The 27,904-nt window shown below is 61.0% G+C and overlaps 3 protein-coding genes across 5 annotated transcripts in view; 1 reads left to right on the plus strand and 2 right to left on the minus strand.

Moving 5' to 3' along the window:
- Positions 1–162: 162 nt before the first annotated feature.
- Positions 163–13,220, minus strand: LOC123025340 (cyclic nucleotide-gated cation channel beta-1-like). The gene is made up of 15 exons (XM_044433928.1): positions 13,200–13,220; positions 11,028–11,194; positions 10,384–10,543; positions 10,040–10,140; positions 9,848–9,954; positions 7,987–8,038; positions 7,272–7,410; positions 6,246–6,294; positions 5,652–5,727; positions 4,181–4,274; positions 3,422–3,455; positions 2,536–2,692; positions 1,955–2,030; positions 1,637–1,676; positions 163–320 (listed from the first exon to the last, which is right to left on the minus strand). The coding sequence occupies exons 1-15, from the start codon at positions 13,218–13,220 to the stop codon at positions 304–306; spliced, it is 1,290 nt and encodes a 429-aa protein (XP_044289863.1). The 3' UTR covers positions 163–303.
- A 953-nt stretch (positions 13,221–14,173) lies between these two features.
- On the plus strand, positions 14,174–20,013 carry LOC123025462 (testis, prostate and placenta expressed). The gene is made up of 7 exons (XM_044434202.1): positions 14,174–14,396; positions 15,372–15,433; positions 15,981–16,152; positions 16,891–16,952; positions 17,979–18,043; positions 18,137–18,169; positions 19,983–20,013. Exons 1-7 carry the CDS (start codon positions 14,174–14,176, stop codon positions 20,011–20,013), a joined length of 648 nt encoding a protein of 215 aa, XP_044290137.1.
- Positions 20,014–22,372: 2,359 nt separating this feature from the next.
- Positions 22,373–27,904, minus strand: part of ZNF319 (zinc finger protein 319) — an 8,749-nt gene continuing 3,217 nt past the window's right edge. Inside the window, exons 1-2 of one of the 3 annotated variants that reach the window (XM_044434307.1) lie at positions 24,680–26,180; positions 22,373–24,395 (exon numbers count right to left, since the gene is read on the minus strand). In XM_044434307.1, coding sequence (XP_044290242.1) covers positions 22,410–24,161 — 1,752 coding nt within the window. In that variant the 5' untranslated portion in view covers positions 24,162–24,395; positions 24,680–26,180 and the 3' untranslated portion in view covers positions 22,373–22,409. Of the gene's footprint in view, positions 26,181–27,904 lie in introns of those variants that run through there. The other 2 variants (XM_044434309.1, XM_044434308.1) reach the window with 2 other exon arrangements.

A 27,904-nucleotide genomic window follows, 5' to 3' on the forward strand; every position in this document is an offset into this window, starting at 1 on the left:
CGGCAGACGAGGCTTCAGGAGCACGTCCCACAGGGCAGGGCTCCGTTCTGGACCTGGGAAAGCAATCTGTGGCTGCCGCCCTCCCGCTGCCGACTCCCCACAGGAAACGGCTGCCTGGCCTGTGCCGCTAGCCCACAAAACCGACTCGGTCTCAGGTCCGGGTTCTGCTTAAGGGGGGGCTTTATTCATTCTAGAAAAGAGCATCTGCGGAGCCTTTTCTTCCCCGTGTCACCGCGCACGGCCAACTCGGCCCGCTCTCGCCTGGCCTGGGAAAATCTTCAGGGCCCCTTTGTTTCAGAGGCGTTAAGCCCCTTTGCTCCCTGAAACAAAAGGAGAACGCCGGTTAAGTGGGGGGGGGGCCTGGACCAGGGGAGGGTGCGGCACGGCCCTGCCCGAAGCATCGCCTACCCTGGACCCAGGCCGCGGAGAGCACAATTCATCACGTGCTTGGACAGAAGCGATTCGTGCAACGCCTGGCATCTGCGGGACTCTGTTGTCTCAGCATGTTTGAATTGCACTGTTCAAAAGCCACAACTCGCCAGATGCCCAGGGGGTTCTTCCCAGAGCGCCCCCCTTCCTGATCTGGAGGGGCACTGGGCAGATGGCACTGGTCCGAAAGGAGCTCCAGCCCAAATTTCCGCCTCAAACAGGCAAGTGCAGCACTGCTGTCCTGGGGCCGGACTTTGGAGCATCGCGACAACCGTCCGGAGGCGGACGCCAAAGCCCCTGGTGGGGCGTCTGGCCACCCGGACTTCCAGCAGTGCCGCAGCAGTCCTGCATGCCATCTGGAATGGACGCAGGCCGAAATGGGAAGCTTTTAACTGGACGGTTCCTCTGGCCAGTGAGGGGTCAGGTTGGACAGGTGGGGACGCGGGCTTTGGCCGTCGCTGCAGCAGACAGGCGGGGCCCATAACTGTCAACGGCAAGCAACCGCAGCCCCACAGGGAGACACACGGAGAGGCTCCGGACGTCAGCAGCCCCTTCCAACACCCCTCTGCCCTCTCACGGCTGCACCTTGTGCTCCCCAAGCTTCCCAGGGGGAGAAGGACAAACCGGTTGGCTTCAGGTCTCGCCCATTTCTTGTTTAGCCCGTCTTCGGTTTTGTTCATCCCGAACTTTGAGAACTTTTAAAAAAGTTCACTTGAGAATTCAGAAGCGTCTGGGGGCACATTTCTCATAAAACATGCCTTTTTGTACGATTGACTCCCTAACATACCTGCTTTTGCAAGCTATTTTCCTAATGCGATCCACCCGGTAAACATGATTAACCCTAAAATACAGCTCTTTGAATGTTTTTTTGGTTGTCGAACTCCACTGCAAAACTGCGAGAAGCGTGGCTTGCAGAAGGCGAATTTTGGTTCATGCAATGGTTTGAAAATGTGTAACGTGGGGAATGTGCATTCATTGGCGGGCCGAGGAAACAGTGTCCCTTTCCTAGTCCCAGTCCATTCTTTTCACAGACCCTCCTTCTAACAGAGGCCAAAAGTTCCCTGAGCTACTCAGCTGCGTTAAAAATAGCCTGCATTAATGGAGCCGTGCCACTGCAAATAACAACAAGCAACAAGGCTGCTGACAACAGCAGGAGAACAAAGGCTGCCTCGAGAAACGGCGGCGCAGGAAACAATGCAAGACTTACGCTCTTGCCCAACGCCCCGGTCTCCTGCCTCCGGGCTCTCCTGGGAAGAGAAACAGCACCAAGCGGGGTATTAAACGCCAGCCCTCGTCTCTCCTCTGTCTATTCCGAGGGCTCCCAAATAATGCGCCAGGTGTAGCTGCTCCATCCTCGCAACAGGTGAGCCCTCTCAACAGGTGAGCCCATGGCGGGGCAGCCAGATGCCCACCAGCACGCCATGTACTCCAGAGCCCCCCTTTCGTCCTCCTGGGGCCCCCGAAGGCGGCTGCATCACCCCTCGGTCACTGCTGTGCACAAAGGGCCCCAGCCAGCCGCCCTTACCTGCCCATCTGGTCTTGGCCGAGCCGCGGGTTGTGGCATGGCTTTCTCCAGCCCCTGAACGAGCCGCTCAAACAGCCTGTTGGTGGGTCAGAGAAGTCCCATGAGCGCCACCTCTGCACCCCTCCAGCTCCCCCGGGAAGGAATCCAGCCCTCTCCGCAGAAGGCTCCTGCTCCGCGGGGCCAAGGCCTCCCCCAGCCTTCCTGGCCGGTTGGACAGAACAGAAACTGCCTCTGAAGCCCCACTTCGAGGAGAGGAACCCTTTGCAGAAATGCTCGTGGGGGGCACAGGGCCCCCGTGCCTCCTTTCCTTCCAGCGTGGCCAGGACCCCAAGAGCGGCTGGGCCACGGTCCATGGCACTGCAACAAGTTCCTCCCCGTGGGAGAACGAGGGGCAGCCGCCACCCGGGACCTGCACCGCAGATCGCCTAGCTAGCGGCAGGAAGCCACGGCTGCTGCCCCTCCTCTCCCACCAGAAACCATCCCAGAGCAGCAGGCCCTACTCTGGGCACGTGCGAACACTCGCGCTGCCCCTGGCCATGGGAAGCCTCACGGCCTTGCAGACCGGGGCCACGCACCCTTACCTGCCACCGTCGCCTCCGAGCGTTCGGGGAAAGAGGGAGATGCCGAAGCCAGGCTGGCCGTCCGCAGCACTGCCACATTTGGTCTCAGAAGAGCTGTGGGGGCTGCCCGGGAACTCCCTCCCCTCAAGCATTTCTTGGCGGTCCCTTTTGGCGTTGGCTAGCAGGGAGGAAAGCCAGAGCAGAGAAGGCAATTTATCTGAATGAAGTTTTTGATCTTTACTCTTTCTAAAGGGGCCTTCTCTTGGGAAAGGCAGGGACCACCGAAACAGAAGGCAGAGTCTACTTTTCAAGTGAACGTTTCAAAGGTGGCCAGCAAAACTCTTGATCTTTTAAAATCCGCATGCAAATTTTGAAACCAAAGCGCCTCAAGTCCAAGGGCTGGTAACTCGGTGAAGACTCGTCATCGCGGTCGTCGTCATCACTGCACGGCATCGATTCCTCTGGCAAGGACTCCCGCAAGGTCCCCCCCGCCCCCGCTTTGTACTGTGCTTTGAGCAGGGGGAAGCCGCGCTCCCTCCCTGGGAGAGCCCTGCGGGGCACATGCTCCCGCTGGCAGACCACAGGCCGCCCAATGGAGCAAGCCCCGTGGCCCCACCGCCCCACCCCTGGGGGGCAGCTGGGCTCAGCAGAAACCGGTGTGGGCACTGGCACAACATGGCTGCCGCAGGAGGAAGGCCAGGGGCCAAAGCCTCATCCGACGCAGCGGCTGGGCATGAGCCCCCCGCCGAACCAGGCGCTTGAGCTCGCCACCGCCTGCAAGGCGAGAGACCGAGTTCAGCCCCAGCCACCATGAAAGAAAGGCAGCGGCTGGCTGCAAAGCGGGAGGGCTGAGCCGCTTGCGGGGTGGCGCCCACGCCAGGTTGCCCCCCTGTGCGCCGTCACTTACCCTGCTCAGCCGCCGGCCCTTCCGGCGTCCCGTCCTGGGGCAGAAATGCAGAGAACACACAGTGAGCTGTGAGGGGAACCTGCAGCCGCCCACCGGCCCCATTTCGGAGCAGCTGTGGGGGGGGGGCTTTCCAGAAACGCCCCCATTCAGCGGCTTGACACTGTTCCTTCAGCCGCCCAGCCTCTGGAGAGGCACTTTGGCCCATCCGGAGGGGCAGGGAAGCGGCACGAATGCGGCAGCTGCCAACCGTGGATGCCGAGGCAGGAAAGCCTGTCTCTTGGGGAACTGGAGGGCTGGCTGGTCCCCCTGGAGGGATGCATCCAGCCCGGGTGCTGAGGCTCAAGCACAGCCAAGAGACACGGATGAGGGGGCTGCCTAGAACACATGCCAACAGGGGCTACTTCCCCCGGCGGAGTGGAACTGAGCGCTCCCACATTTGCCAGGCTTCCCTCCCACTCTGTCCCATGCTGACACCCGTGGGAACGCCACCGGAGGAGGCGAGGCAGCCTTGGCGGTGCTGGGTGGCACACCGAGCCGGCCGGCGCCTGCGTCCTCTGCCCTCCCCTGGGGCTGCGCTGGAACATACAAGCCAGCAAGCGCTTTTCTCCTCAAAGCAAAACTGGAGCACCCACAAACAAACCCACCTGTGCTGCCCAGAAACACCCACGGTGCAGGATTCGGGCAACCCCGCACGGGCTTTTGCAGTTTCTCCAAGCATCGCTCAAAAGGACAGGCACAGCCCTCCCCCAACGCACTCACCGCGGGCCTCTGCGGGCTCTCCGGCTGTTGCGGCATCATTTTTCCAAAGCCTTCCCTCAGCCAAGCAAACACGTTCCTGCCACCACTGGAAAGCCTTGAAGGAAAGAGACGCTCCTTATCTGCACCGCCGGCACTGCATTTCCCTCGGCCCAAACTGCCTCCAGTCTCCCCACCCCGCACATGGGCGCATCTACATGCGCCTCAACGTGACTCGTGAGAGAGAGCGAGCAACGCCACGCCAAAGCATGTGTGGCCGCTGCCACGGACACCACGAACGGGCGCCCAGCAAAGCGTCCCACCAGGCGCTTCCGCATTCCAGGCTGCGGCTTTCCTGAAGCCCGTTCATCTCATGCTTGGTCTCCCTCGTCTTCCTCTGCCTCTCCCACGCATGACCGTCTTCCTCAGCCAGTCCTGCCCTCCCGTGACATGTCCCAAGCACGAGAGCCTCCACTCTGCCGCTGTCGCTTCCAGGGAAAGTCCCGCCTGGATCTGATCCAGGAGTCCCTCGTTCATCTTTCTGTCGTTTCGGGGTCTTTGCAAAGCTCTCCTCCAGCACCGCGTTTCAGATGTGCCTGTTTTCTTTTCATCGGCTTTGCTCACTGTCCGAGCTCCCACACCGTTCCACGGTGTTGGGGAAAGCAACGGTGTGGATGACTTGGCCTCAGTTTCCACCAAAGCAACCTTCCACTCAACATTTTTTTCAAGTTCCCTAACTGCTTCCCTTCCAAGTCTCGGCGTTCTTTGAATTTCTTGGCCACAGCCTCCATTTACATCAACAACTGAGCTGAGGCATAAGAATCTTTCACAGTTTCAACTGCTTCACCATTGACGTTAAAGTTGCGTGAGTCTTCAAGAAGCTGCACCACCTCTCCATGGAAACAGAGTCCCTTGCAACCCTCGCAAAGCTCAAGGCACCAGATTTTTGGTTGGATGCCAGAAGTGCCTCCTGATGGTTAGGACCCCCAGGATATGGAAGGGGCTTCCAAGGGAGGTGGTGGAGGCCCCATCAGTGAGGGTGTTCAAGGAAAACTGGACAACCACATGTTGGGGATTGCAAGAGTGGAGCCGGCTGGAGCCAGGGGGCAGCCTAGATGGCCCGGGAGGCCCCTTCTGCCTCACTCGGTTTCTATGCTTGCCTTAGCCCTTGGATCTCAGGGCTGCCCCAAGGTGCTGTGGCCCGGGGCAGGAGTGGGGGAGCTCCTTCAGCCCAAGGGCCGGATTCAATTTCAAGGAAGCTTTTTCGGCCCAGGAGCCAAAATCCATTGGCGATGGGCCGGGCAAAAGGAAGGGACGGTGACAGAACGTGCGAAGGGTCATTCAGCCTTTCCAGCTGCCCCCAGTGGCTGCTGGCCAGCGAAGAGAGCTGCAGGCAAGAAGGCCAGGGCCCCGCCAGCCTCCCTGGCGGGCCGGGCCGGGCGCCCAGGAAGACTGGGCGGCCCCGGCTCCCGCACCACGCTTTGTGGGAACTTACATCTCTTCTGGGTTGTTGTCAGAGCTGGACTGCACGTCGCAGGGCTCATCTTCATCCGGATCCACCAGGCTGACCTCTGCGAAGGGAGAGGAACCATGCGAGACGCGGCCATGCGCGCTCGGCTCTGGGACTGCACTGGCAGCCGGCAAGGGCAGGGCTCAGCCGGGCCCCTGGGGGCCACACGATGCCCCTGGAGGCGGGTGGGCGGGCGGGCCGAGCGGGGCAGCATGGCTGCTTCAGCCAGCCCCACTCGCAGGCACCGCACAGCGGGGCTCCTCGTGGGAGGCACCGAGCCGAACCTTCTGAGCTCTCCAGAGGGCGGTGGGGACGGGCGAGCCCAAGGGGGGGCGCCGGGTGCCCTTGGAAGCGCCGGTTCACCTGCCCTCCCTCTGATGGCGAGGCAGCCGGCAAGGGCGGGGGAGCAGGACTGGTTCGGCCTGCCCAGCAGGCGCGAGGGCGCCCCCCTGCCAGAGAAAGCGGGTGCGGAGCAAGGGCAGCTGGACATGACAGAGGGTGCCCGGGAGCCGGAATGGGTGGACCCTTCCCCATCAGAGCCCCTGAACCTCCCAGGCAATGTCGGGGGGGAGCCGTTACCTAGCTCCTCTTCCTCTTCCGCTTCCGCCTTCAGGCTCTGCACTTCTGTCTGAATGCAAACAACCCTGGTCAGCATCATCCTCGCACAGGCTCGAAAGCGCCGCGATTAAATGCGAGGGGTGAAAACAAGAGCCGCGCGCCAGCATTTGGCGCGGTTTCTCGGATGCTCAGTTGGGCGACAGGCGATTCGGCCCCGGCCAATCAACAGCGGCCACAAGACCATTTCCATTTTGCTGGCCCAATTTAGAGGCGCTGCTGGGGGGGGAATGGTAGGGTCCCACGGCTGGAGCTTTGTGTAGAAGGGAAGCTGCCCAGAGGTGCTGCGGCAGAATCAGGCAGCGCGCAAATGTTAGAGATAAGTAAGTAAGGTTGGCAAGGTCCATTTGCTTCCGGTCCTCAGAACAAATCCCTGAGCTTAGCATTTTTTAATTCAAATTTAATGGATGTCTTTTGCACCACCTCTGGTCAAAGCAAACTGCATTAAACGAACAGCCCCCAAAAGCAGTTCCGGCAAACAGCTGAGTCCTTCACCCGTGCCTTCTGCAATGGCTTTGGGCGACATGAGTCATGCATTGCCAAGACGCTTTGGGGGGGCAGGTGCGTCTTCCGCACCAGGAACCAGCAGGCGGGACTCAGCGCTTGGCAGATCGCGGCTTTTTCTGCTCCAGCGTAAGTGCAGAGGGTCCCAATCCAGACGGGATTACCATGCGCGGGTGGGTCACAGATGCTACCCCTGCCTCCCCGAGTGCCGAGGCTCCGCAAAGCGAAGCGGCACCTCCTCGGCCCCCGAACATGTGGGGTTTGTGGGAGCCTTGGGGTGGGAAGGCCTGACTCACTTCCCCACCACGTCTGATTTGGATCTAGGCCCTAACGTTAAAAAAGGGATAGGATCTGCTGCACCCGCCACACGGAACGTCCCCCCCTCCCGGTTTTCCAGTAAAAAAACCAACCAGATCCCGGCTGCCTAAAGTCCCCCGGCCCTTTTAACGGTCCCAGAGGCGCGGGTCCAATCGGACTGGCACTCACCAGGTCCGGGATGTCGATGCTGGCCTCAAAGCTCGCCGCAGCAGCCTGCAGGGTGAGGGCACGGGAAGGGCTCTGCGCCGGCTGCGGGATCACCTTCTCAAGGCCCTGGGACAGCCAGGCCAGGACGCCCCGGGCAGTGCTGCAAGGGAGCCACAGGCGGTGTGTGGGGAGAGCCGCTCCAGCGCCTGGAAGCCCCCAAGGGACACGTGCAGCCATCGGGAGTCCCCAGGGGCTTGGCTCAGTCCCCGTTCTGACCGAGCATCTGCATGCCCACGGGAGGCCATTTTAGGGATTTCCCTCCCAGCCCAAGGACACATGTGAAAGCGGCCGGAAGCGGAGCCATGACAGCGCTGCGCGAGCCAGTGCCCGGGCTGCAGCGCAGACGGGAGCAGCAGAAGCCAGGCCAGCGGGTCCTCCTGGGCTGCTCCCGGGAAGACATGCCGGCAGAAGGGAATCTGGGGGCAGTAGGATGCCCGCGCCCAAGGTACTGTGGGAAACGGTGAGGGGCAGGGCAAGGGCCGAGCTGGTGGCCTGAGGGCTGCCCCTCCGGAGAGAGCCCGACATCCAGGGAGCTGCATGGAGCGTGTCCAACTGCGCGGTCCCTGCCCAAGGGCTCCAGCTGGTGGTGGGCCGGGGCGGACGACCGTTTCTCTGGTGTCCCGAACAAGGACCCCGAGGGAGACGGGCTGTGTGCATAAAACACAAGCGCAGGTACCTTTCAGTGGTGGATACGGGATCCCCGGCTCCGCTGGTCTCCTCGTTTGCCCCTAAAGGAGGACAGCTGTGGGTCAACAGCACCCATACCGGGTGCCCGAGCGCCGAGGACGCCACTGCTCCATCCCTGCGTCGCACGCCGGCCCCCACAGCCCTTCGTGGAAGAGACTCCGGTGCAGCGAGGGGCAGCGTCACAGCGGCTGACATAGTCCTGCTCTTGGAAAACAGGCGCTGGCAGCAGGCGCCTCGCACGGCTCGGGGCCAGGTCGTCCCCGGGAGCGCCTGCCTCAGCCGGTCTCCACACAGAGCCCTCCCCGCTCAACGAAGCGAGGGGGCACCTGCAGGGCGGGGGCTTCTTGCGGAGAGCGCCCCAGCCCTGGAACACCATCCTGCTGGGGGACCGGTGGGCGCCAACCCTTCGGCCTTCGGGCACTTCTGACAGCAGGCTTGGGCCACAGTTATTTCAATAGGTGAAGTCTTGATTTTCAGCGACGTTTTGCTCTTCATGTTATTACGTGCTGCTGCCAATATGTTTTTTATACACTAGATATTGTTACAGCTACATTTTAATGGTTTCTCTCTTATTTCTGGGGGGGTGCATGCATATGTACACACACATACTCCAAACAAATTATTATGCACATTTAGTGTGTGTGCGCATACATATATAAACTAAATATAGTCTATTTATTATTTTATTTTTTCTACTTTGCTTATTTTTCCCTGCCCTTCACCAGATGCACGAGCGGTTTAGAGATGGTTTGCCAAGTTTGTTAGTTGTATATTATTTTCACACATTTTGTTATGAAAAGCTCTAGAGACTGTGGCATTGTTTTATGCGTATATTTTCCAGGAACAGCAGCAGTATCCAGGAATACCTAGGTGGAATAAACCCTTTCAAATCTCCAGGGCCCAATGCACTCCATCCCAGTCATAAAAGAGCTAGCAAAGGAACTCTCAGAACCACTGGCTATTATCTTTGATAAATCTTGGAAAACAGAAGTGCCAGACGACTGGAGAATGGTTAACATTGTCCCCATCTTCAAAAAGGGGAAAAAAGATGAACCTGGGAACTGTAGACCAGTTAGTCTGACATCAATCCCTGGAAAAATTCTGGAGCAAATCATTAAAAAATCCATCTGCAAGCATCTTGAAGGACATGCAGTGATTAAGAGAAGCAAGAATGGATTTATCAAATATAAATCCTGTCAGACTAATTTAATCTCATTTTTTGACTGGCTAACTTCCCAAATCCACAGAGGAAACACTGTGGACATAATCTACCTAGACTTTCAACATAGTGCCACACGACATTCTGATAAGCAAATTAGCAAAAACTGGACTAGATGGAAAAACTATTAGGTGGATCCAAAATTGGCTGCTTAAATCAGGCACAAAGTGTACCTTCTCAAATTGGATGGAGGTAATTAGTGGGGTGCCACAGGGTTCAGTCCTGGGCCCAGTGCTCCTCAACATCTTTATTAATGATTTAGATGTCTATAAGTACCTCAAAGGCTGCCACAAAGAGGAAGGCCAAGAACTCTTCTTGCTAATGCCAGAATGTAGGACTCGGAAGAATCAAGTCAAGCTGCGGCAACCCAGATTCAGGCTGGACATTGGGAAAAGCTTTCTCACAGTCAGAGCAATACGGCAGTGGGACCAGCTGCCTGGAGGGGTGGCCGGCTCTCCCACACCAGAGACACTCAGAAAGAACCCGGACAGCCCTCTGAGCAGGATGGTGTGACTGGGTGTCCTGCACCAGCAGGGGGTGGACCTGATGGCCTTCACGGCCCCTTCCAGCTCTTCTGTTCTATGATTCTAAATTAGCCCCCTTGCTCGACTGGTTTTGCCCCAGCTCTTACCTTCTGCTTTGGCAGGGCTGGCAGGGCTCCCCGCCGGGAGCTGGGCGGTTTGCAGGAGGGAAGAAGGAAGAGTCAGGGGGAATGTCCGGCAGCGTGCGATGGGAGCGCTGGCCCAGGAGAGGGCCGCTCAGCCCGTCCGCCCCGCCAGGCAACACGTGGCCAGGCGGGAGAGCCGCCCGTTCCCCGTCGCACCCCCGGCCTCCCCCTGCTGGTCGAGACGCGGAGCAGCCACGCGGTGCTGGAAAGATCAGCCCGACCTCCGCCTCCCGATGAGCCCCGGCTGGGAGCCCCGGCTACGAGCGGAGCGGAGCGGAGGGGAGGGCCGCCCCGGCTCCCCACCCGCGGGCATGCGGTCCGGCGCCTGTTCGGCCGGGCCCCCGCCTGCTCCGGTCCCTGCCGCGCGGCCTCGCCCTCCCCGCCTTGCCGGCCGCCCGGTCAGGGCCTCCTGGCACCCTCAGCCGCCCCCGGCCTGCAGCTCTGCTCTGGCCCCGCTGCCGGGCCCCTGCTGCCCGCGAGTCTCGCAGAGGTGCGCTCACCTGCCGCGCGGGCTCCGGCCCGGCCTCTCCTGCTCGCTCGGCGGCCGGCGGGCGGACGGCCGCAGCCGCGGGGGCCGGGGAGCCGCCCGGAGGCTGCGGCACGACGCGCTCCATCCAGCCGAGCATCCCGTCCCCACGGAAGGGCCTGCCGGGCGGCGCTCTGCAAGGGGAAAAGGCAGCGAGGAGCCGTGCGGCGGGCGCCCTCGGCCAGCCGCTCCGTGGGGCTGCACAGCTCGGCTAGGGCTAGGGCTGCGGCTGCGGCTGGCCTGGGTCCCGCTCCGGCCCGCCAATACTCCCAGAATAGAGTCCTCCGTTCGCAGCCCTCCTGGCCACGGCGGAGGCTACCATGCGACACCCGTGGAGGGCGCCAAGTTGGGGACGCTGTCCCGGGCGCCCCTTCCCGACCCCGCAGCGACGCGCTCGCCACACGCCCGACGCGCCTTCCCGAGCAGGCCCCGTCCCCTGCGCGGCGCCGAGCCGGCCGCTGCCGCGGGCCTGCGAGCGGGAAATGGCCCGGCCGGAGCGGGGCTTGCCACACGGGCCTCGTGCGTGCCGCGGCCGGTGCACCGAGGGGCGCGCGGCTCCTTCGGCCTGCGGAACAGCGCCGGGCTCCCGCACCGCCCCCGGGCCCAGCCGCGCCTTACCGGCCCTGCAGCAAGGCTGGGGAGCCGCCGGCCTGCCCGCCGCCTCCTGCGCCGGTGGCAAGGCCGCTCCTGCCCGCAGGGGTCCCGAGGGGCAGCAGTTCTGCACAAGCGCCTCCGCTGCGGCGGCTGCTCAGGAGGCGAGACGGGTGGCGGACGCCGGGCGAGGGCTTAGCGGAGCGAAGCCGGGCGCACCAAGCGGATTAGGGCAGCGGGCGGCTCGGCCGAAGGCCTTCGGGGGGAAGGGCGTGGGCAGCGGCGCACGCAAAGGGGCCGCGATCGGGCGCCCCGGGCCTCGCAGGCCAGGCGGCGGGAGGCGGAGGCTGGGCTAACTGGGCCACTGCCGGCGCTGCCGCTCAAGGGATGAGCCGGCAGCCTGCGCCGCTAACGGGATTTTCCTCTGCCCCCAATCCCTCCAAATTGGCTGCCCTGCGGCAGGGCGCGCCCCACGCGGAGGGCTGCTGCGGGCACTGCGGGCCCCGGCGCCTGCGCCTGGCGGGGCCTTCCCCAGCCGCGGATGAGCGCAGGTCCCATCAGGCGCCCCCGCCCGCCCGGCCGCCACCCCTCCTCTTCGGCGCCTTTCCGACGTGGAAAGACCTTTTACACAGTCCACACGCAAATCCGTCCGCGCCTTGCCTCAGCCTGCCGCTCCACGTGCCTTTTGGATGAACGGTTTTATCTTCGATCAGACATTTTCCCCATTGGATGCGTTCTAACATTGTTTTCCGCAATACCTGCAGTTTCGCAAGCGCTTTCCCCTAATATGCACATATTTTGTCCAGGGAACTCCATTGCAAAATTTGCAAATGTACAAATTTTGGAAGATAAATCTGCCTTGGCTTGTGTATTGATTCAAAAGTGCAAAATTAAGCAAACAGGCCCTAACATATGAACTGAATGTCTCTACCCCCCCCCCCCTTACCTCTGGCTGTGCCAATTTTGAAGAGCTTTGCATTTAAAAACGGACCAACTGGCTTGGTTTTTCCCCTGCTGCAGGCGGACGGCCCCATACTGCTGCGGCAGCCACAGCGTCCCTCCACTTCTACTGCCATGGGGCAGCTTGAGGGAAAGAAAGCCACCGCCGGGAGCTCCTGCCCACCAGCCAGCCTCCCATCCTGGAGTAGCCAGACTGCTGGGCGGGCTCCCACTGGCCCCAGATGCTCAGCGAGGCCCCTTCCTCCTTGCTTGGGCACAGCCAGGAGCAGCGTCTGGAAGCCGGCTCCTGGAGCGGCCCGGTTTGCTCACTCTTCTGGAGAGCCGTTGGGAAGAGGGCTGATGGGCAGCCGGCCTCCCGCTCTTGGCACAGCATTCCCTGCCCAGCTGCCCTTTCTGTGAGGAGGGGAGGGTGGCCAGAGGGCGGCCACCCAGCTGCCGACGGCTCCTCCTCTGCTGGCCCCCTGGAGGGCTGCTGCTCCGCACCAGCCAGCCCACCCACCTCCTCCCAGACTGGCCCGGGCTGGTGGTCCCACTGACCAGCCCTCCTTTCCTGGGGCCCGTCCCCGCAGAGCCTCTGGCAGCTGGGACCGGTGACCCCCAGTGGCCTCCCCGCCTCCTGCCAGCCCTGCCGAATGGAGAGGCCCGCAGGTATCCAGGTAACTCCAGTGACCTGGTTCAGTCACCTAGCAACTTCGCCCACATCACCCGAGAACTCCCCGGAGAGCGGCTTCCTGTTGCTGGGGAGAATTTGGGTCTGTGTGCCGAGGGACCGAGTGCCTGGGAAGCTGCAGAGCGAGGACAGGAGAGGACGGAAAGCCGGTCTCCCTTTGGGGAGGTACTCCCAGTTCTCTTTTGCCCTGGCTTTGGGGGGCAGGGGGGTGTTGCAAGGGGAGCTGCCTTGCTGCAGTGCCACCCCTCACTTCCCGCACTGCCCCGTTGGCCTTTCGTTGCTGGAGCCTTGGAGAGGGAGAGGAAGCGGGCACCTTCAGCACCTGCCCTGCAGAGGAGGCTCCGGGCCAGGGACTGGTCAGCCGTCAGCCGAGCCGCTTTGTGCTCTCCAGCCGGCCCGGGGAGGTCAGGGCTTTGGGGCTCGGATCGGGGCAGGTTCTGGCTGCCCAGTCATCTCCCGCTTTCTCGGCTGGGGAGCCTCGTGGGCCATGCCCAGGGCAAGGCAAGGGGCAAACCCTGGAACTGTCCCCACTGGTCCATCGGCCCCGCCCCGCCCTCGTCCCTCCCCACTTTCTCCACAGGAGGCGTCATCCTGCGCACCCCTCCGTTCTGCCTCCCCTTCCGGGCCGTTTCTCCTGAGCCGAACAGTGCCAGGTGCTGCAGCTGCTCCCGTGAAGGAAGCTGCCCCAGCCCGGCGTCCGTCTGCCGCCCCGCCTGCCCTCCTCCGACGCGGCACTGACCCTTCTGGGTGCAGCGACCAGAGCGGCACACGCAGTGCGGCCCCCATCGCGCTGCCCTTCGCTTATTCTACCGTGTCATAGAACTCTTGATCCATGTTTGGAATCGTGGGCATTTTGCACACCTCCTAGCTTATCCCCCTCGCTTTAGCCAAGAAAGTGGCCCTCCAACCAGGCAACACGAAATTATAGGCTGAAAAAATTAATCTGAATCAACACATGACACGGAAACAAGTGAATTAAAAACATGGCATTTTACCACTTGCCCTGGCCTGTGCAGCCCTCCCGCAGCAGGTGCGCCAACCTGCATGAGGCCTCTTCACCTGCGGTCGGGGGGACGACGCTGAGGCTCCCTGGCTTAGCGCCCCTCCCGTGGGACGACCACCTTCTTGGCTCGTGCCGCGAGCAAGCCAAGGACTTGGCGAGGCAGCAGCACAAGGAGCAGGTATCTTGCGGCGGAGGGAGCGGGCAGGATCCCGGGAGGCCGAGGTGCGGCAGGCGAGGCCAGGCAGCGAGGCAGGGCGGGCGACGCAGGAACGCGGGCGCCGGAGCACAGGCCAGCACGCCGGACGCGGGGCTGCTCTCTCCCTCGGCCGCAGGGTCCCAGCCGGGGCTCGCCGGGAGGCTGAGCATCCCAGCAGGGCCTGGGACCGATCCTGAGAATGCTGGGCGGCCGCTCTGATCCCTGGCCAGCAAGGAGCTGCCCAGGGCCTGAGACGTGGCCCAGAGGGGTGTGCGCACGGTGACCCTGCCACCCGCGCTCAGCGGTGCTCCGGTGCTTCCCTCTGCTTTGGAAGCTTTGCAGCAATGGCACAAGCGCTGGATTTGGTCCCATGGCCTCAGGATGCCGGCCCTGTCTATGCTGCCCCGGCGGTTCTGCTGCCATTGGAGCCCAGGAAAGTGATGCTAGCTGGAGTGAAGGGCCAGCTCTACCACCCGTTCCTGCCGTCGCTGAGGCGCATGGACATGGATACCATGGCCAGCAAGCTCACAGACGAGCATTCCCGGACAGCCACCTCCTGCTCCAAAGGTGAGCAGGGCTGTGGCTGCTGGCGGGGCGCAAGAGAAGGGTGGGGGCCAACGCCAGCCGCCTTCCTGTGCAGCTCTGGGCAAAGAGGGTTGGATCGGGGAACTGGACTCCTCTCTGGGAACCCTCTGGACCGAATCAGGCAGGGACAGGGACATTTCCTCAAGCATGCCGGGATCTTTTTCTCCTGGGGACTTGGATCCTCCCCAGCACTGGCAAGGGCTGCACCTTCCCCAACATTTTATTTCTCCATGTTGAGGAATGCACAAGATGTTGCACCTCTCTGAGCACCTAGCAAGGGATGCACTTACTTCGGGAAAGCAGAAGGGACCCCATGGAAGCACCGCGTGAGTTTTCCACTAAAACCCACAAGGAAATAGCTGTTATTACTGATCTTAGTGGGGTTCCTCAAGAGGTGGGGCTTGGAGACTAAACGCCACCCCCCAGAAGAAATCCCTGAAGCTTGGCGGGTTGGACTGGGCAGGCCGGCTGGGAGATCCACACCCTTCTAGGTTCGGCACTCTTTAAAACTAGTACACCAGGCTTTGAACCCCACGATGTCTCAAAGCAACATTTCTACTCTAATCTCTGGCCCCAGTTCTATATGTGAAACACTCTAGCTCTGGTGGGGGGGGATTCTGCTCAGTGGCACTGGAATCGGGCACTGGCAGTGCCTCTTTGACTTTTTATGCACACTACCCGCCGCTCTAGATTCACAGAGCTTAGAATCTTGCCCTGCCCCACTCCAGGTCTGGGACCAGGGCTAGCAGATAATTTGACTCACTGTTATTAGCATCAGTCACACTGCCATTGCTTTTAAATCTTTAGCAGAAACCACTCAGCAGTATGAATTTATCTTCCAAAATACTGAGGGCTAGGAACTTGAGCATTGGACAACTGAAGGGGTTGTCCAAGTCACTGGGGGATGCCGGCCTGTCAGGTCCCCCTTTAATCTTTCTCATTTCTGTTTTCCTGCAGAGGATTTTGAAAATGCAACATTCACCCTGGCCGGAACGCCCAATCGGCGCTTCCCATCCCTGGTGAGTCCACTGGTTGCCTGGGCATTCAGCGGCCAGCCGGTGCTGCTCCAGAAGATCGTGCTGAAGCGGAGGCTTCTGCACAGAAGGTCCGCTTCCCTGGGGGCTCCTGCATGTGCCGGGAGAGGCCGCCCCTCCCCACAAGCGCAGGCGCCAACGGCAAATCCCCCCGGGCTCCGTTCCTCCAGACTTTCTTTAAAAGGCCTGCATAACAGCCTCTCACAAAACCCAGAAAGAACTGGGGAGGGATGTGGGGCCTTTTCCTGTAGACTCCCAGCTCCTGCAGCCTTCTCCCAGAAGTGCGCTCAGTCTCGGGTTCCGGCTGGCGTCTGGGGCCACTGAACTGTGCCCCATGAACTGCTCTGAAAGGCACTGGGCTCTTGGGCTGCCTGAGCTTTGCCGGCCTGTTCCTGCCAGCCTCGTCCCAAAGACTCGGCGAGCGTCACCTGCCAACCGGAAGGGGTCCCTGAGGGGGGCGTGGGGAGCTTGCGCACCCTTCCCCTGCAATGAGCCGGGGCACACGGGACACACCGGGGTCTCCTGTGCCCAGGGAATGACGGAGCTGGGCAAGTCGCTGACAGAGAAGTACCGGGCGGGGAAGATGGCGCCACTCGTGCCCAGCAGCAACCAGGAGTGGCCCAGCTACACCCGGGCCATGGACGACTGGTCGCACTTCGTCTCCACCGCCGGGGAGTTCCGGCTGCCCAGCTTCAACAAGAAAGGTGCGCGGCGCAGGGGCTGGGCCTCCGCCCCTTCTCCTGGAGCGCCGTGTGGCCAAGGTCCCCAAGCCAGCCCCCTGCCCACACGCCCGCCAGGGCTTCTCCAGGGCGGAGTCTGGCTATCCGCTGAGCAGCAGAATGGATGGGAGGGCCTGAGAGAGGAGTGGGTGCGGCGGGAGCCAAGAATCCCCCATCCCTGAGGCATCAGTCAATGCCAAGTGGCAAGAGGGAAGCGGAAGGGTGTCAGGACGGAGGTTAGGGCACACGGTGCCCCCGCCTCCGCTCTTCCGGCCACAGCACACGCCCAAGAACCGCTCTGCGTGCCGCGCGCACACGCCATCCGCAGGCAGCAGCAGGTAGGCCAGGCTGGCAGTGCCTGAGCCGCAAGCGCCGCCGCACATTCCTACCCTTTAACCGGATTTCGTGGCAACGGAGCTCTCACGCCCCCGGGAATGCCGTGCGTGGACAGAGCTGCAGGAGGACGGCAGCGCGGAGCGGCCACGTTCGGTTCACTGCGCAGATGCCCCGAAAACCCGGGCAGGCTCCGTGTGGCCAGATTAAACCTCGCTTCGAAGCCGCACCATAGAAAGGAGCACGAGATGGCGGGGAGGGTCGCACCGTTTGCACAGCAAGGTGTGGGGGACAGCCCCGGCCCCAGTTTGCTTTCGGGGGCCCCACACGCTTTCCCCAGAGCGCTGCTGGAAAGTCCCGGGCATCGAGCTGCCTGCGCTTCCATTGCAGTTCTTGGATTCAGCTGTTACGCTGTGAGGTACTTGAAGCCCGACGTCACCCAGACCTGGCGGGTAAGGGAGCCATTTTCACTAGAACGCACGCAGGCACGTGTGTGTGTGTTGGGGTGGCGGAGACAAGGGCTGCTTTGAGCTGGGCCAGGCGTTTTGCCGAGTTCCTTTCGTTTGGAGGCGGCCCATCCACCAACAGGCCCCTCCAGCCTTCTAAACCCTCCACCCCAGGCCTGAACAGCCAAGCTGGCCGGAGGCGCTGCGGGGGAGCCCCAGGGCAAGCCGCAGCGTGCCAGGGCGGCTCCGCACCCCTTCAGGGCTGCCCTGTGGGGGGCATGCCGGCTTGCCGTGCTGGCCGAACCAGCGTGGCCTTGGAGCCGTCCCGACGCGGCGTGTGGTGCAACCCCACGCACTGCGTTCTGAGAGCCAGAACGAGCGGAAGGCTCAGGGGACCGGGAGGGAGCGAGGACGCCGCAGAGGGAGAGAACGTGCTTTTGGACAGGGCGGTCTCCGACCTGGAGACCCACCTGCCGCTTCACACTGGGAAGCTTTTTTAAAATATCCCCCATGAACAAGGATACAACAGACACGAGCAATGCAGTGGGGATTGGGCACAGGTGCGAGCAGCCACCGGGCGGGAGGCAAGCCAGCCGGCAGCGCAGCGGGGACTTGGCCTGTGAAGCGGCTTCCCGGAGGGAGGAGACCCCCAGTGGGGGGAGAGGCGGTGCCTGGAACAGCTGGCCCCAGGAGCCCCCGGAGGCACTTTCCGCTGCAACGCCTCGTGTGCCTGGGCTAATGGGAGGCTCATTCTCCGAGCACGATTCCTTCCAGCAGTGAGGGTGGGGAGCGCCAGGTTTCCACAAGCCCCCCTCCAAACTCCTAGGCGGGGGCGGGCTGCCACAACTCCGGAGGGCCCAAGCACGCTGCAGGACGCTGGCTGCGGGGCAGCAGGGCCTGGGAAGGGGCGATCCTGCGACAGGGCTGCCAGCCCGAACAGCGCCCTGCCGCCACATTGTGTGGCAGTTCACAGGGCTGCATGCTGCCGAATTTGCCACATGAGGTGTCTCTTCCCGTCTTGTCTCGTGCCAGTATTGCCTCAACCAGAATCCCAGCCTGGACCGGTACGGCCCGAAGCCCCTCCCTCACAGCACGGTGTGAGTACCTCGCTCCCCATTGATGCATGCTCCCCCGCCCCCCCCCCCGCACTCTGCACAGCCGAGCCGTGATTGCTTCTTGCTTGGTTGCAGCAACACCTACAGGAGCTTTGGATCTGCACACAGGTAAGCGGGCACAGGCGGCTCTGCAGCGAATCAGACGGCCAGACTCCCAGCAGCACGTTGCACTGGCCTCGAGTCCGGCTGACCTCGCCCTCAACGCAGTTTGCAGGCAGCTTTTGTTTGGAAGCTTTCTGTTGCTGAAGGCCAAATTAGTTGTGGTGCTCAGCACATCATCAGCGGCCAAACAGACGGATGCATGAGGATGGGCAAGACATCCATCGACTGGGACTGCAGTGCAGGGGGAGGGGGTCCTGGCCCCTGCCAGCCGTCCTCGTTACTCGAGAGACAGCAAAAGGATTTCAGCCAGCAGTTGCCACCGCACTGAGAATGGTGATTTTAGGACAGCACTGAAGGACCTGGGGAAGGAACTCACAATGCCTTGCGGAAGCATCCAGCCCCTTTGAATTGTCCACATTCTGCTGTGCTACAACCTGGAGTTGAAATGGATTTACTTGCCATTATTACTACTACATAAGTGCAACGACTCAACATTGAGACGGTGCGGTGTTTTTATTGGAGCACAAAAGTAAACAAAAGCGCCTGCCATTTGTGGGTTGTCTCACACACACGCACACGCACACCAGTCAAGACTTGGGAGAAACACCTTTGGCCATTCCAGCTGCATCTTCTTGGGGAAATCTCGGATGGCTTTGCACATCTGGATCCTGCCAGTTTGCCCTTGCTTCGTGGCGAAGCTGTTTGGTTGGGGAACAGAACCTTCCAGGTCTAGCCACAGATTCTCCATCAGCCCGCCGTCTGGTTCTGCCCGGGCCATTCAGCTCCTCGTTCCTACACCACCCCGTGTTGCTCTGGCTGCGTGTCGAGGGACGGTGCCGCCACAAAGACGGTGCCGCTGCAGGGTGAACAAAGCCTTGTCCGCCCTGGCCCGGGCCCCGTGCAGGCAAAGCGGTTTCCCTGGAGAAGGGGCTTTCTGCAGCGACGCCTTCCTGCTTCCGCTCCGCGAAGGCCAGCTCTGGGGACGGGCGGCTCTCCCAGCTAGGCTGCCGATCCTCAGGCTCCTCCGAGTTCCCACTGGCCTTTGCTGCTCCTCTGACAGAGGCCCTCCTTCCCCGGGGAGAGCTGCAGGTCAGCCAAATCCATAACAAATGTAACCGTGCGCCAGAAGAGGGCCACAGGTAGGGGCATGTTTTGATAAAGCAGTCCTGGTTGACGCTTCTGCAAACCTTTCTCCTGGAGCTGCTTGGCAGCTCCTGGGCCTTCAGGTCGCCGTTTGTTTGGATTCTCTCCAGCGAACTGGAGGGTTTCCAGAAACAGCTGTGCTTCCCCAGGCGGCACTGGAATTGCACATGGACAGACCCCATGCAAGCACGAAACGTCCGGCACACGACTTCTGGGGGCTGGGGGCTGCCCCAAGGCACGGCACTGCAAAGGGGGCGAATCCTCCCACAGCCAACGGGGCCCAGTTAGCTTTCGTTGCCTTCGCCTTTGTGCCACAATAAAAAACATTTTGCACCTTTGCAATGCTGCATCCACCAAGTAGGAATCATTTCAGTTCTGGGTTGTAACACAACGTAATGTGGACGCGTGGGAGAGGTGACAACTTCTGTAAGGTCCTATACAAGGGACAGTCATTTGATAGAGAAGCGACTGTCACAGTAGGCAGAATAGCTGGCTAAATCTCGTGGTCACGAAGAGGGAAGCACCGTCCTCCTCCGAGTGCAGACAAGCCCTTCGACACACCGTCCGGAGGGACCTCGGCTAACGACCGAGAGCACGCCATGCTCAGCCTGGGGGTGCCTGGCTTTGCCAAGGCGCCAGGCGGGACTCCTGAGATGCGTCCTCTCCCCCCTTCCAGCCGGTCTCATTATCTCCAGCCATGGCGCTAGCAAGCTGGTCCCCCCGTCTTCTTCCTTTGGTGAAGGTCGACAAGGAATAAAGGTGGCGAGCGGCCTCGGCAAAGGACCAGGGAGAGGGTCTTTCCTGGCTAAGTGAAACGCATTTGCTGAGGGAGGGGGCAGATGGGAGGGGTGTCTGGCAACACCTCCCATCTCCAGGCTTCTGTGCGTAACATCCCTGCACCGCCCAATGGCTGAAGCTCTCTGAGCAGCGGACGACACTCGATGCCCTGAGAGGCGGCTCGGCACGTGTCCAGGCGGAGCACAGACCCGAAGGGGACGCGCTCCCAGCCTCTCTCCAGCCTGCAGCCTCCGCAGACGCCCCCCACGATCCCCTCGCCCCAGGCCTGCCCACCCGCCAGCCGCGCCTGCCTTCCCCCCCACCAGGCGGGGCCCCGGCACCGACCTGGGCGCCTGGACACGCCGCCGCTGGCCCGTGCGCTGAGCAGCCCGGGGCAGCCCGGACGACACGCACGCCTGGGAGAGCAGCCCGGCCGTGCCTGGGCCTGCCGGCTGGGCTGGACAGCGGCCGCAGCCTGGGGCCCACCCTGCCGTGGGGCGGGGGCGAGGGCCTGCGGCTCGCTGGAAGCCACTGCACGCTCGGCAGCACTCGCAGGAAAGGCCTGCCGCCTTCTGGCCTGCCAGCCGGGTTAGCCCTGCAGCCTCTGGGAGCCCCGGGGGCCAGCAGGCCGCTTCCCTGCAGGGCTGGCGCGGGCGGGCAAACAGCAGCCCTGCTCACATGCCGGGGCTGCTCCCGGGAGCCCCGCAGAGAGCAGGGCCAGGGCGCAGCAAGGCAGGAAGCCACGCTCCTCCTCGAAGACGAGGCCGCAGGTGGCGGGAGGGCGATGGAAAGAGCACGTGCTGGGGAAACCCTCCGCAGGGCGTCTGCAGATGCCTGGGCCCTCGGAGGGTGGCATGGAACGGCCTCCAAATCCAAATAACAGAAGACCTCCCCCCATCCCGCTTTGGGAAACCATCTTGGGTGGGCTGCCTGGAACACGGCCCGTTTCCAGGCCAAAAGATCCCATGTGGTGGGTCATGGCGGGAAGGCCTGCCTGGCCCCTTCCAACCTGCTGCAAAGCACACACCGTCGTCCTGGGCAGCGTCTGGCCCAGGCACAACCCGTCCTTGGGAGCACCAAGCCGTCCCTTCCCAGGGAGCAGCTGGGCAAAAACCAGGGAGCGAGGGGACTCGCCATACTGTGGTGCCAGCCCACTGGGGCCAGCCCTATTTATGGAGGCAACGCAACACAGGCGGTGAGCTACAGACCTTTTTAATGAACAGTAACCTGCTTTTCAAAAAGCAATATGAAAAATAATGAGGACAAGCTCCATAAAATTTAGTTCTATACATCGGAGGTGCTGCAAAGGAGCAAGGTCCGGTTGGTCAGTCCCGCAGAGGGGCAGTGCGTGGCCTCTCGCTCCTGGTCGGCCCCCGTGTGGGGAGGCACTCTGGCCTTTCCCCGGCAGGGTGGGCCAGGCGGAAAGGCGCCTCCTCCCAGCCAGCAGCGCTCCGAGGACTGCTCCGCGGGCCCCTTCCAGCTGCAGCCGCCCTGCAAGCGCGTCCTGTTTGGGGCTGTACACAGGGAGAGCAATGCACACGCACACACCACGCACGCGTCGCACGGAAGGGTCCCCAGGAAGGGCCGGGGCCTGCGAGCGCTCCCGCCCCGGCTGCTCCGGCAGACGAGCACGTAAGGACAGCGAGGGGGCTCCAGGGGGGCCGGCCTGGGCGGTGTGAGTGGTGCAGCGTCCGTTCAGCTCCTGCCCAAATTCTTCCGCTGCGTGTCAACAACGGCCCCCGCAGGAATCTTCCCCGTCATGCCGCCGTGGGGTGGAGGGCAGGCACAGCTCTCACTCGGAAGGCCTTCTAAGCAGGAGGCGCTTCCCCCCCCCCGCCACATTCTTCTGGCTGCACCCTCCGCTCTGCCACGGGGCGCTCTGAGCAGGCCGGAGTCAAGGGGGCTGCGGCCAAGGGGGCTTGGAGCAAACGAAGCCGCGTGGCCACCGGGGTCACTTCCCGAAGAGGCACGGGTAGGGGGCTTCCTGGGGTCGGCACCTTCCTGGGGGCCACGCGCACCAAGCCTGTCCGCCACGGGGCCCATCGCGCCACTCCCGCCACAAGAGTCACCTGGCGGAGACGTCCCCACCAGTGTGGCCACTCGCTCCCGGAGAGACCCGTGGCAGGACCGGAGCCGGAGCCGGCCGCCAGGCCCATGGGCTGCCCGTTCCGATCCGACCCCTCCCACGGGCACCGCCGTGGGTTCGCCAGCCGCGGACTGCAGGGCCCCCGACAAGCGCAGGCCGTGCCCGCTGCAGCTGCTCCCCCCGGCGGGCCCCGAGGGGGGAGAGGCGGGGAAGGGCCCCACGAGGCCGGGGCCCGGGGGCTCAGGGCAGGCAGGGGGCGCCAGGGTAGGTGCTCTCGGCGGCGGTGTGCTGGGCGCTGTGCTCCTGCAGCAGCCCGAGGTCCAGGAAGCGCTCGCCGCACCACATGCACTTGTAGGGCTGCTCGCGGCTGTGCACGCCGTGGTGCTTGTTCAGGTGCTCCCGCTGCTTGAAGGCCTTCTCGCACGCGGGGCACTTGTAGGGCTTCTCGCCCGTGTGCACGCGCCGGTGCCGCTGCAAGTCCGAGGCGTATTTGAAGCGCTTCTGGCAGTCCGGGCACTTGAGGGGGCGCTCACGGGCCGGGTCGCAGCGGTGCTGCACGAACTCGGAGGAGGAGAAGAAGCGGCGCTCGCAGAGGGTGCAGCGCAGCGGCTTCTCGGCGCAGTGCGCGGCCAGCTGGTGCTTCTGCAGGGCCGCGGCACGCTTGTAGGCCTTGCTGCAGGCGGCGCACTTGAAGGGGCGCTCGGCGCTCTGCACGCAGCGGTGCCGCAGCAGCTCCGAGGACTGGCTGAAGCCCTTCTGGCAGGCGTTGCAGCGGAAGAGGTTCTCGATGCCGTGCACGTGCTGGTGGTACAGCAGGTGGGCCGGCTGCACGAAGCCCTTCTCGCACAGCGCGCACTTGAAGGGCGCGGCCTGCGGCTCCGGCTCGGCGGCCGGTGGGGCGGCGGCGGGGGCCGCCTTGTGGGTGCGGCGGTGGCGCATGAGGGCGTACTGCTGCTTGAAGCTCATCTGGCAGAGGTCGCACTGGAAGGGGCGCTCGGTGCTGTGGGTGCGCTCGTGCTGCCGCAGGTCGGAGGGCCGCCGGAAGGCCTTGGGGCAGGCGGCGCAGCGGAAGGGGCGCTCGCCGCTGGGCGTGCAAGGGTGCTGCAGCAGCTCGGCGGACTCCTTGAAGTGCAGCTCGCAGACGTTGCAGCGGAAGAGGTGCGCCTCGCCCGAGTGGGCGTACATGTGGCGCACCAGGTGGGAGCGGTGCTTGAAGGCCTTCTCGCAGACGGTGCACTTGTAGGGCCGCTCGGCGCTGTGGGTGCGCTTGTGGTGCACCAGGTGCGAGGACTGGCTGAAGCTCTTCTCGCACAGGCTGCACTTGTAGGGCTTCTCGCCCGTGTGCACCCGCTCGTGCCGCGACAGCTCCGAGAGGTGCTTGAAGGGCTTCTGGCAGATGGAGCAGCTGTAGGGCTTCTCGGCGGGCGCCCGGTTGAGGGCGGCCGGCTGCGGTGGGGTGGCCGGCTCCTCGGGGCCCGCTGCCGCGGCTGCGGCGGCCTTGTAGGTCTTCTCGCAGATGGAGCACTTGACCGCAGCGCTGCCACTGTGGACGTTGTGGTGCTGGGCCAGCGAGGTGAGCAGCGAGAAGCCCATCTTGCAGACCCCGCAGACGAAGGGCTTCTGCTCCACCTGCAGGCACTGGTGCTCCAGCAGGTCCGTGGCCTGGTGGAAGATCTTCAGGCACTGCGTGCACTGGAAGGAGCGGTCGTGGCCCGGCAGGCACTGGTGCTCCTGTGGGTTGGAGAGGTGGGCCAGGTCATGCCCGCAGACCCCGCACTTGGGGGGCGGCTCCCCCCCGGCACTGGCGGGCAGCGGGGCATGGTGCTGCAGGCCACTGGGCTCCGGCTGCAGGAGGATGCCGTAGACAGCGCAGCCCAGCGGGTTCTCGGCCACAGTGCCCGATGGGATGGGATGCTCCGGGAGGGCCGCCGTCCCCGCGTGGGGCGGGGGCTGCTGCGGGGGCGGGGGCTGCTGCTGCCAGCTCTCTGACATGCTGGGGAAAAGGAATCGGGGCTTCCACAACAGGGGCTTCAGCTTCTCAGCCCGGGCGGCACAATTCAGAAGAGCTGGATTCCCGGCTGTGCGTCCCGCGCCTGGCGGCCAAAGGCTTGTGGCACCGAACTGGAGGTTCCCGGAGCAGTCGGAAGGGATCGGACAGCGCTGGTCTCGCTACTGGATGCGGCAGGCGCCTTGCCTTGTGCTGGGAGGCCCGTCCGGGAAGGCAGCCTGCACGGAAAGGGAACGTTCAGGTCAGGTCCAGAGAGACGTGCATCTGCCTTCAGCCCTGTACCGCTTCCTGATCCATGTGAGGTCGCAACCTGGCCACTGCTGCCCACCCACTTTGCCCTTCTCCCAAAGACCAGAGCAGAATAGATTTGCCAGCACTTAGTTATCGGGAAGGAGTTCGCATTGAGCAAAAGAACCTCTGGCAGGCGACTCCAGAAGTTGCTTGGCTGGTCAGAGACAGTCCTTGTCTCTAGAAGGATCGCCTGCCCACCACTCCAGAGTACCTTGGGTTGAAAGAAGCACAACTGTTTGCGGCCCAGAGGGTCCTCCGTGGTCCAGCCATTACTCTGCCATGCAGGCTTGAGAAAGACATGGCCACACTGGGAAACAGCTTCTTGATGGCTCTGGCAGTGTGGAATCTACGAGAGGAGCTGTCAAAATCAGGAACAAAACACACCTAATTCCTAATACTCTCAGCCTAAGCCTAACCCTTTCTTGAAGTCTTGGCCACCTCCAGACTTGCCACCCATCTTTGGATGCCATTCTTGGCAGCCAGCATAAGAGGAAGCCGGAGCGTGAGTGCTACAGCTTCACCTTCACGGAGAAGACTAAGTGACCCCGCGGCGGGTGGCCCTAAGTTACAGCAGCGGGAACGCTCCCCGAGGACCAGCACGACGGGAGGCGAGAACAGGGATGGAGATGGACTACTCGGGGCACTAATACCACCACCAGACTTTCAGGGCTGCATGGTCTTGGTGAGCCAAACTGCATATGGACAATATGACGGACTTTAAGCCCACTTGGAACTTTCTGCTCACTCCATGGAACAAACAAGAGAAATGTTTGCAGCGACGTAGCCTCTGAGGGGGCTGGGCAGCAGCCTCGGGACAGCGAGCGGTGAGGCTTCCTTGCTTTGCTGGGAATGACAGGAAATGCTGCTAAGGCAGATCATTCACAAGGCAGAGCGTGCGAGGCTGTTCCCAGTCTGTGTTGACGACACCCTGTCTATCTAACCTGGACCTGGACCAAACTTGGGGTACAGCACTGACCCCAGGGGGACCCACTGAAGGCCTTTTTCCTTCCTCCCCATTTGAGATGGGGTCGACACACTTTCAACTGCTTGACCGACCATGTGAATAAACGATGCAAATAAATTATTTTGTTGAAAGAACACAAAACTCATGTTTGAACATTTACACTGGATTTCTGAATTTAACTTGGGCCGAAATCTATAATACTTAAACTCTCTCAGCAAAAGCACAGCAACAATTAAACCTAATTGCAAGTAAGTTACACTCAGCCTCATAATGGCTGGGCAACACTCAAACATGGAGTCACGCACCAAGCAAATGATTCAGGCTTTCCTCTCACAGAAATGGCTCTCTCCAGCCTGAATTTCTGCAAATTCGTGGCTTTGTCACTACTCGGTAATACAGCCCCTAATCTGCAGACAGAAATTGGCAGATTCCATTCCTGCTCTGGGGCTGGTTTGTTTGTTTTCACATTTGTGTGCCAGCCCGTGTGCTGATGGAGCTGGTCCACAAGGCAGAACGAGGGCAGGACAGGAGCACGGACAGCAAGAGCACGTGAACCACAGAGGAGGAAAAGCTCCCTAGAAAACGTATAAACTCTGCTTCGTACTTTTGCCACAGAGGAGTAGTTGCAGCTTCTGGGCACACACAGGAGGACCCTATGTAACTGTCGTGGCGAAGAGGCTTGTGTAGCACAATGAAGCTGTGAGCTCTGCCGTGCAGGGCCACCCAGGACGGACAGGCCATAGCAGAGAGCTCCGACAAAACGTGATCCACTGGAGAAGGAAATGGCAGCCCACTCCAGCCTCTTTGCCATGAAAACCCCACGGACAGTACCAAAAGGCAAAAAGATATGATGCCGGAAGATGAGTCCCTCAGGTCGGAAGGTGCCCAATGTGCTACTGGGGAAGAGCGGAGGGCTAGTACTAGTAGCGCCAGAAAGAATGAAGCGACTGGATCAAAGCCGAAAGGACACTCAGTTGCAGATGTATCTGGTGGCGAAAGGAGAGTCCGATGCTGCAAAGATCTATACTCCATAGGAACCTGGAATGTGAGATCCATGACTCAAGGCAAGTTGGATGTGGTCAAACAAGAGATGGCAAGACTGAACATTGACATCTTAGGAATCAGTGAACTAAAATGGACAGGAATGGGTGGATTTAATTCAGATGACCATCAGGTATACTACTGCGGGCAAGAATCCCTCAGAAGAAATGGAGTAGCCTTCATAGTCAATAAAAGAGTAGGAAAAGCAGTACTGGGATACAATCTCCAAAATGATAGAATGATCTCAATTCGAATCCAAGGCAAACCATTCAACATCACAGTAGCACAAGCCTATGCCCCAACCACTGGCGCTGAAGAGGCTGAAGTTGACCGGTTCTATGAAGGCCTACAACACCTTTTGGAATTAACTCCAAAAAATTATTTTCATCACAGGGGATTGGAATGCTAAGGTAGGAAGCCAAAAGATAACCAGAATAACAGGCAAGTTTGGCCTTGGAATACAAAATGAAGCAGGGCACAGGCTGGTAGAATTTTCTCAAGAGAATACAATGGTCATAGCAAACACTCTTTTCCAACAACCCAAGAGACGACTCTACACATGGACAGCACCAGACGGTCTACACAGAAATCAGATTATGTGCTCTGCAGCCAAAGATGGAGAAGCTCCATACAGTCAGTAAAAACTAGGAGCTGACTGTGGCTCAGATCATGAGCTTCTCATTGCAAAATTTAGGCTTAAATTGGAAGAAAGTAGGGAAAAGCACTAGGCCACTCAGGTATGACCTAAATCATATCCCTGATGAATATACAGTAGAGGTGACAAATAGATGTAAGGAATTAGATCTGATAGACAGAGTGCCTGAAAAACTTTGGATGGAGGTTCGCAACATTGTACAAGAGGTAGCAACTAAAACCATCCCAAAGAAAAAGAAATGCAAGAAAGCAAAATGGCTGTCTGAGGACACTTTACAAATAGCTGAGGAAAGAAGGGAAGCGAAAGGCAAGGGAGAAAGAGAAAGATACAAACAATTGAATGCAGAATTTCAGAGAATAGCTAGAAGAGATAAGAATGCCTTCTTAAATGAACAGTGCAAAGAAATAGAAGAAAACAATAGAATAGGGAGGACCAGAGATCTCTTCAAGAAAATTGGGGATATGAAGGGAACATTTCATGCAAAGATGGACATGATAAAGGACCAAAATGGCAGGGACCTAACAGAGGTAGAAGAGATTAAGAAGAGGTGGCAAGATTACACAGAGGAACTAGACAAGAAAGAGCTTAACGTCCCTGATAACCACAATGGCGATGTGGTGGTCACTGACCTCGAGCCAGACATCTTGGAATGTGAAGTCAAATGGGCCTTAGGAAGTCTGAGCAACAACAAAGCTAGTGGAGGCGACAGTATTCCAGCTGAGCTATTCAAAATCTTAAAAGACGATGCAGTAAAAGTGCTACACTCAATATGCCAC

The sequence above is a fragment of the Varanus komodoensis genome, unplaced genomic scaffold (genome assembly GCF_004798865.1).
Source record: "Varanus komodoensis strain SLA01 unplaced genomic scaffold, ASM479886v1 scaffold27, whole genome shotgun sequence".
In the NCBI taxonomy this organism is placed as follows: Eukaryota; Metazoa; Chordata; class Lepidosauria; order Squamata; family Varanidae; genus Varanus; species Varanus komodoensis.

Bases quoted from the DNA above. Each gene is read 5' to 3' on its own strand.
- LOC123025462 (XM_044434202.1), top strand. From the start codon at position 14,174: ATGGCACAAGCGCTGGATTTGGTCCCATGGCCTCAGGATGCCGGCCCT. The intron at 15,434-15,980 runs GTGAGTCCACTG...TCCTGTGCCCAG, and splicing joins ATCGGCGCTTCCCATCCCTG to GGAATGACGGAGCTGGGCAA. The intron at 18,044-18,136 runs GTGAGTACCTCG...GCTTGGTTGCAG, and splicing joins CCCCTCCCTCACAGCACGGT to CAACACCTACAGGAGCTTTG.
- LOC123025340 (XM_044433928.1), bottom strand. From the start codon at position 13,220: ATGACGCCTCCTGTGGAGAAA. The intron at 8,039-9,847 runs GTAAGAGCTGGG...GTCCTCCTTTAG, and splicing joins CAGCCCTGCCAAAGCAGAAG to GGGCAAACGAGGAGACCAGC. The intron at 7,411-7,986 runs GTACCTGCGCTT...GCTCCCTTGCAG, and splicing joins CCCGTATCCACCACTGAAAG to CACTGCCCGGGGCGTCCTGG.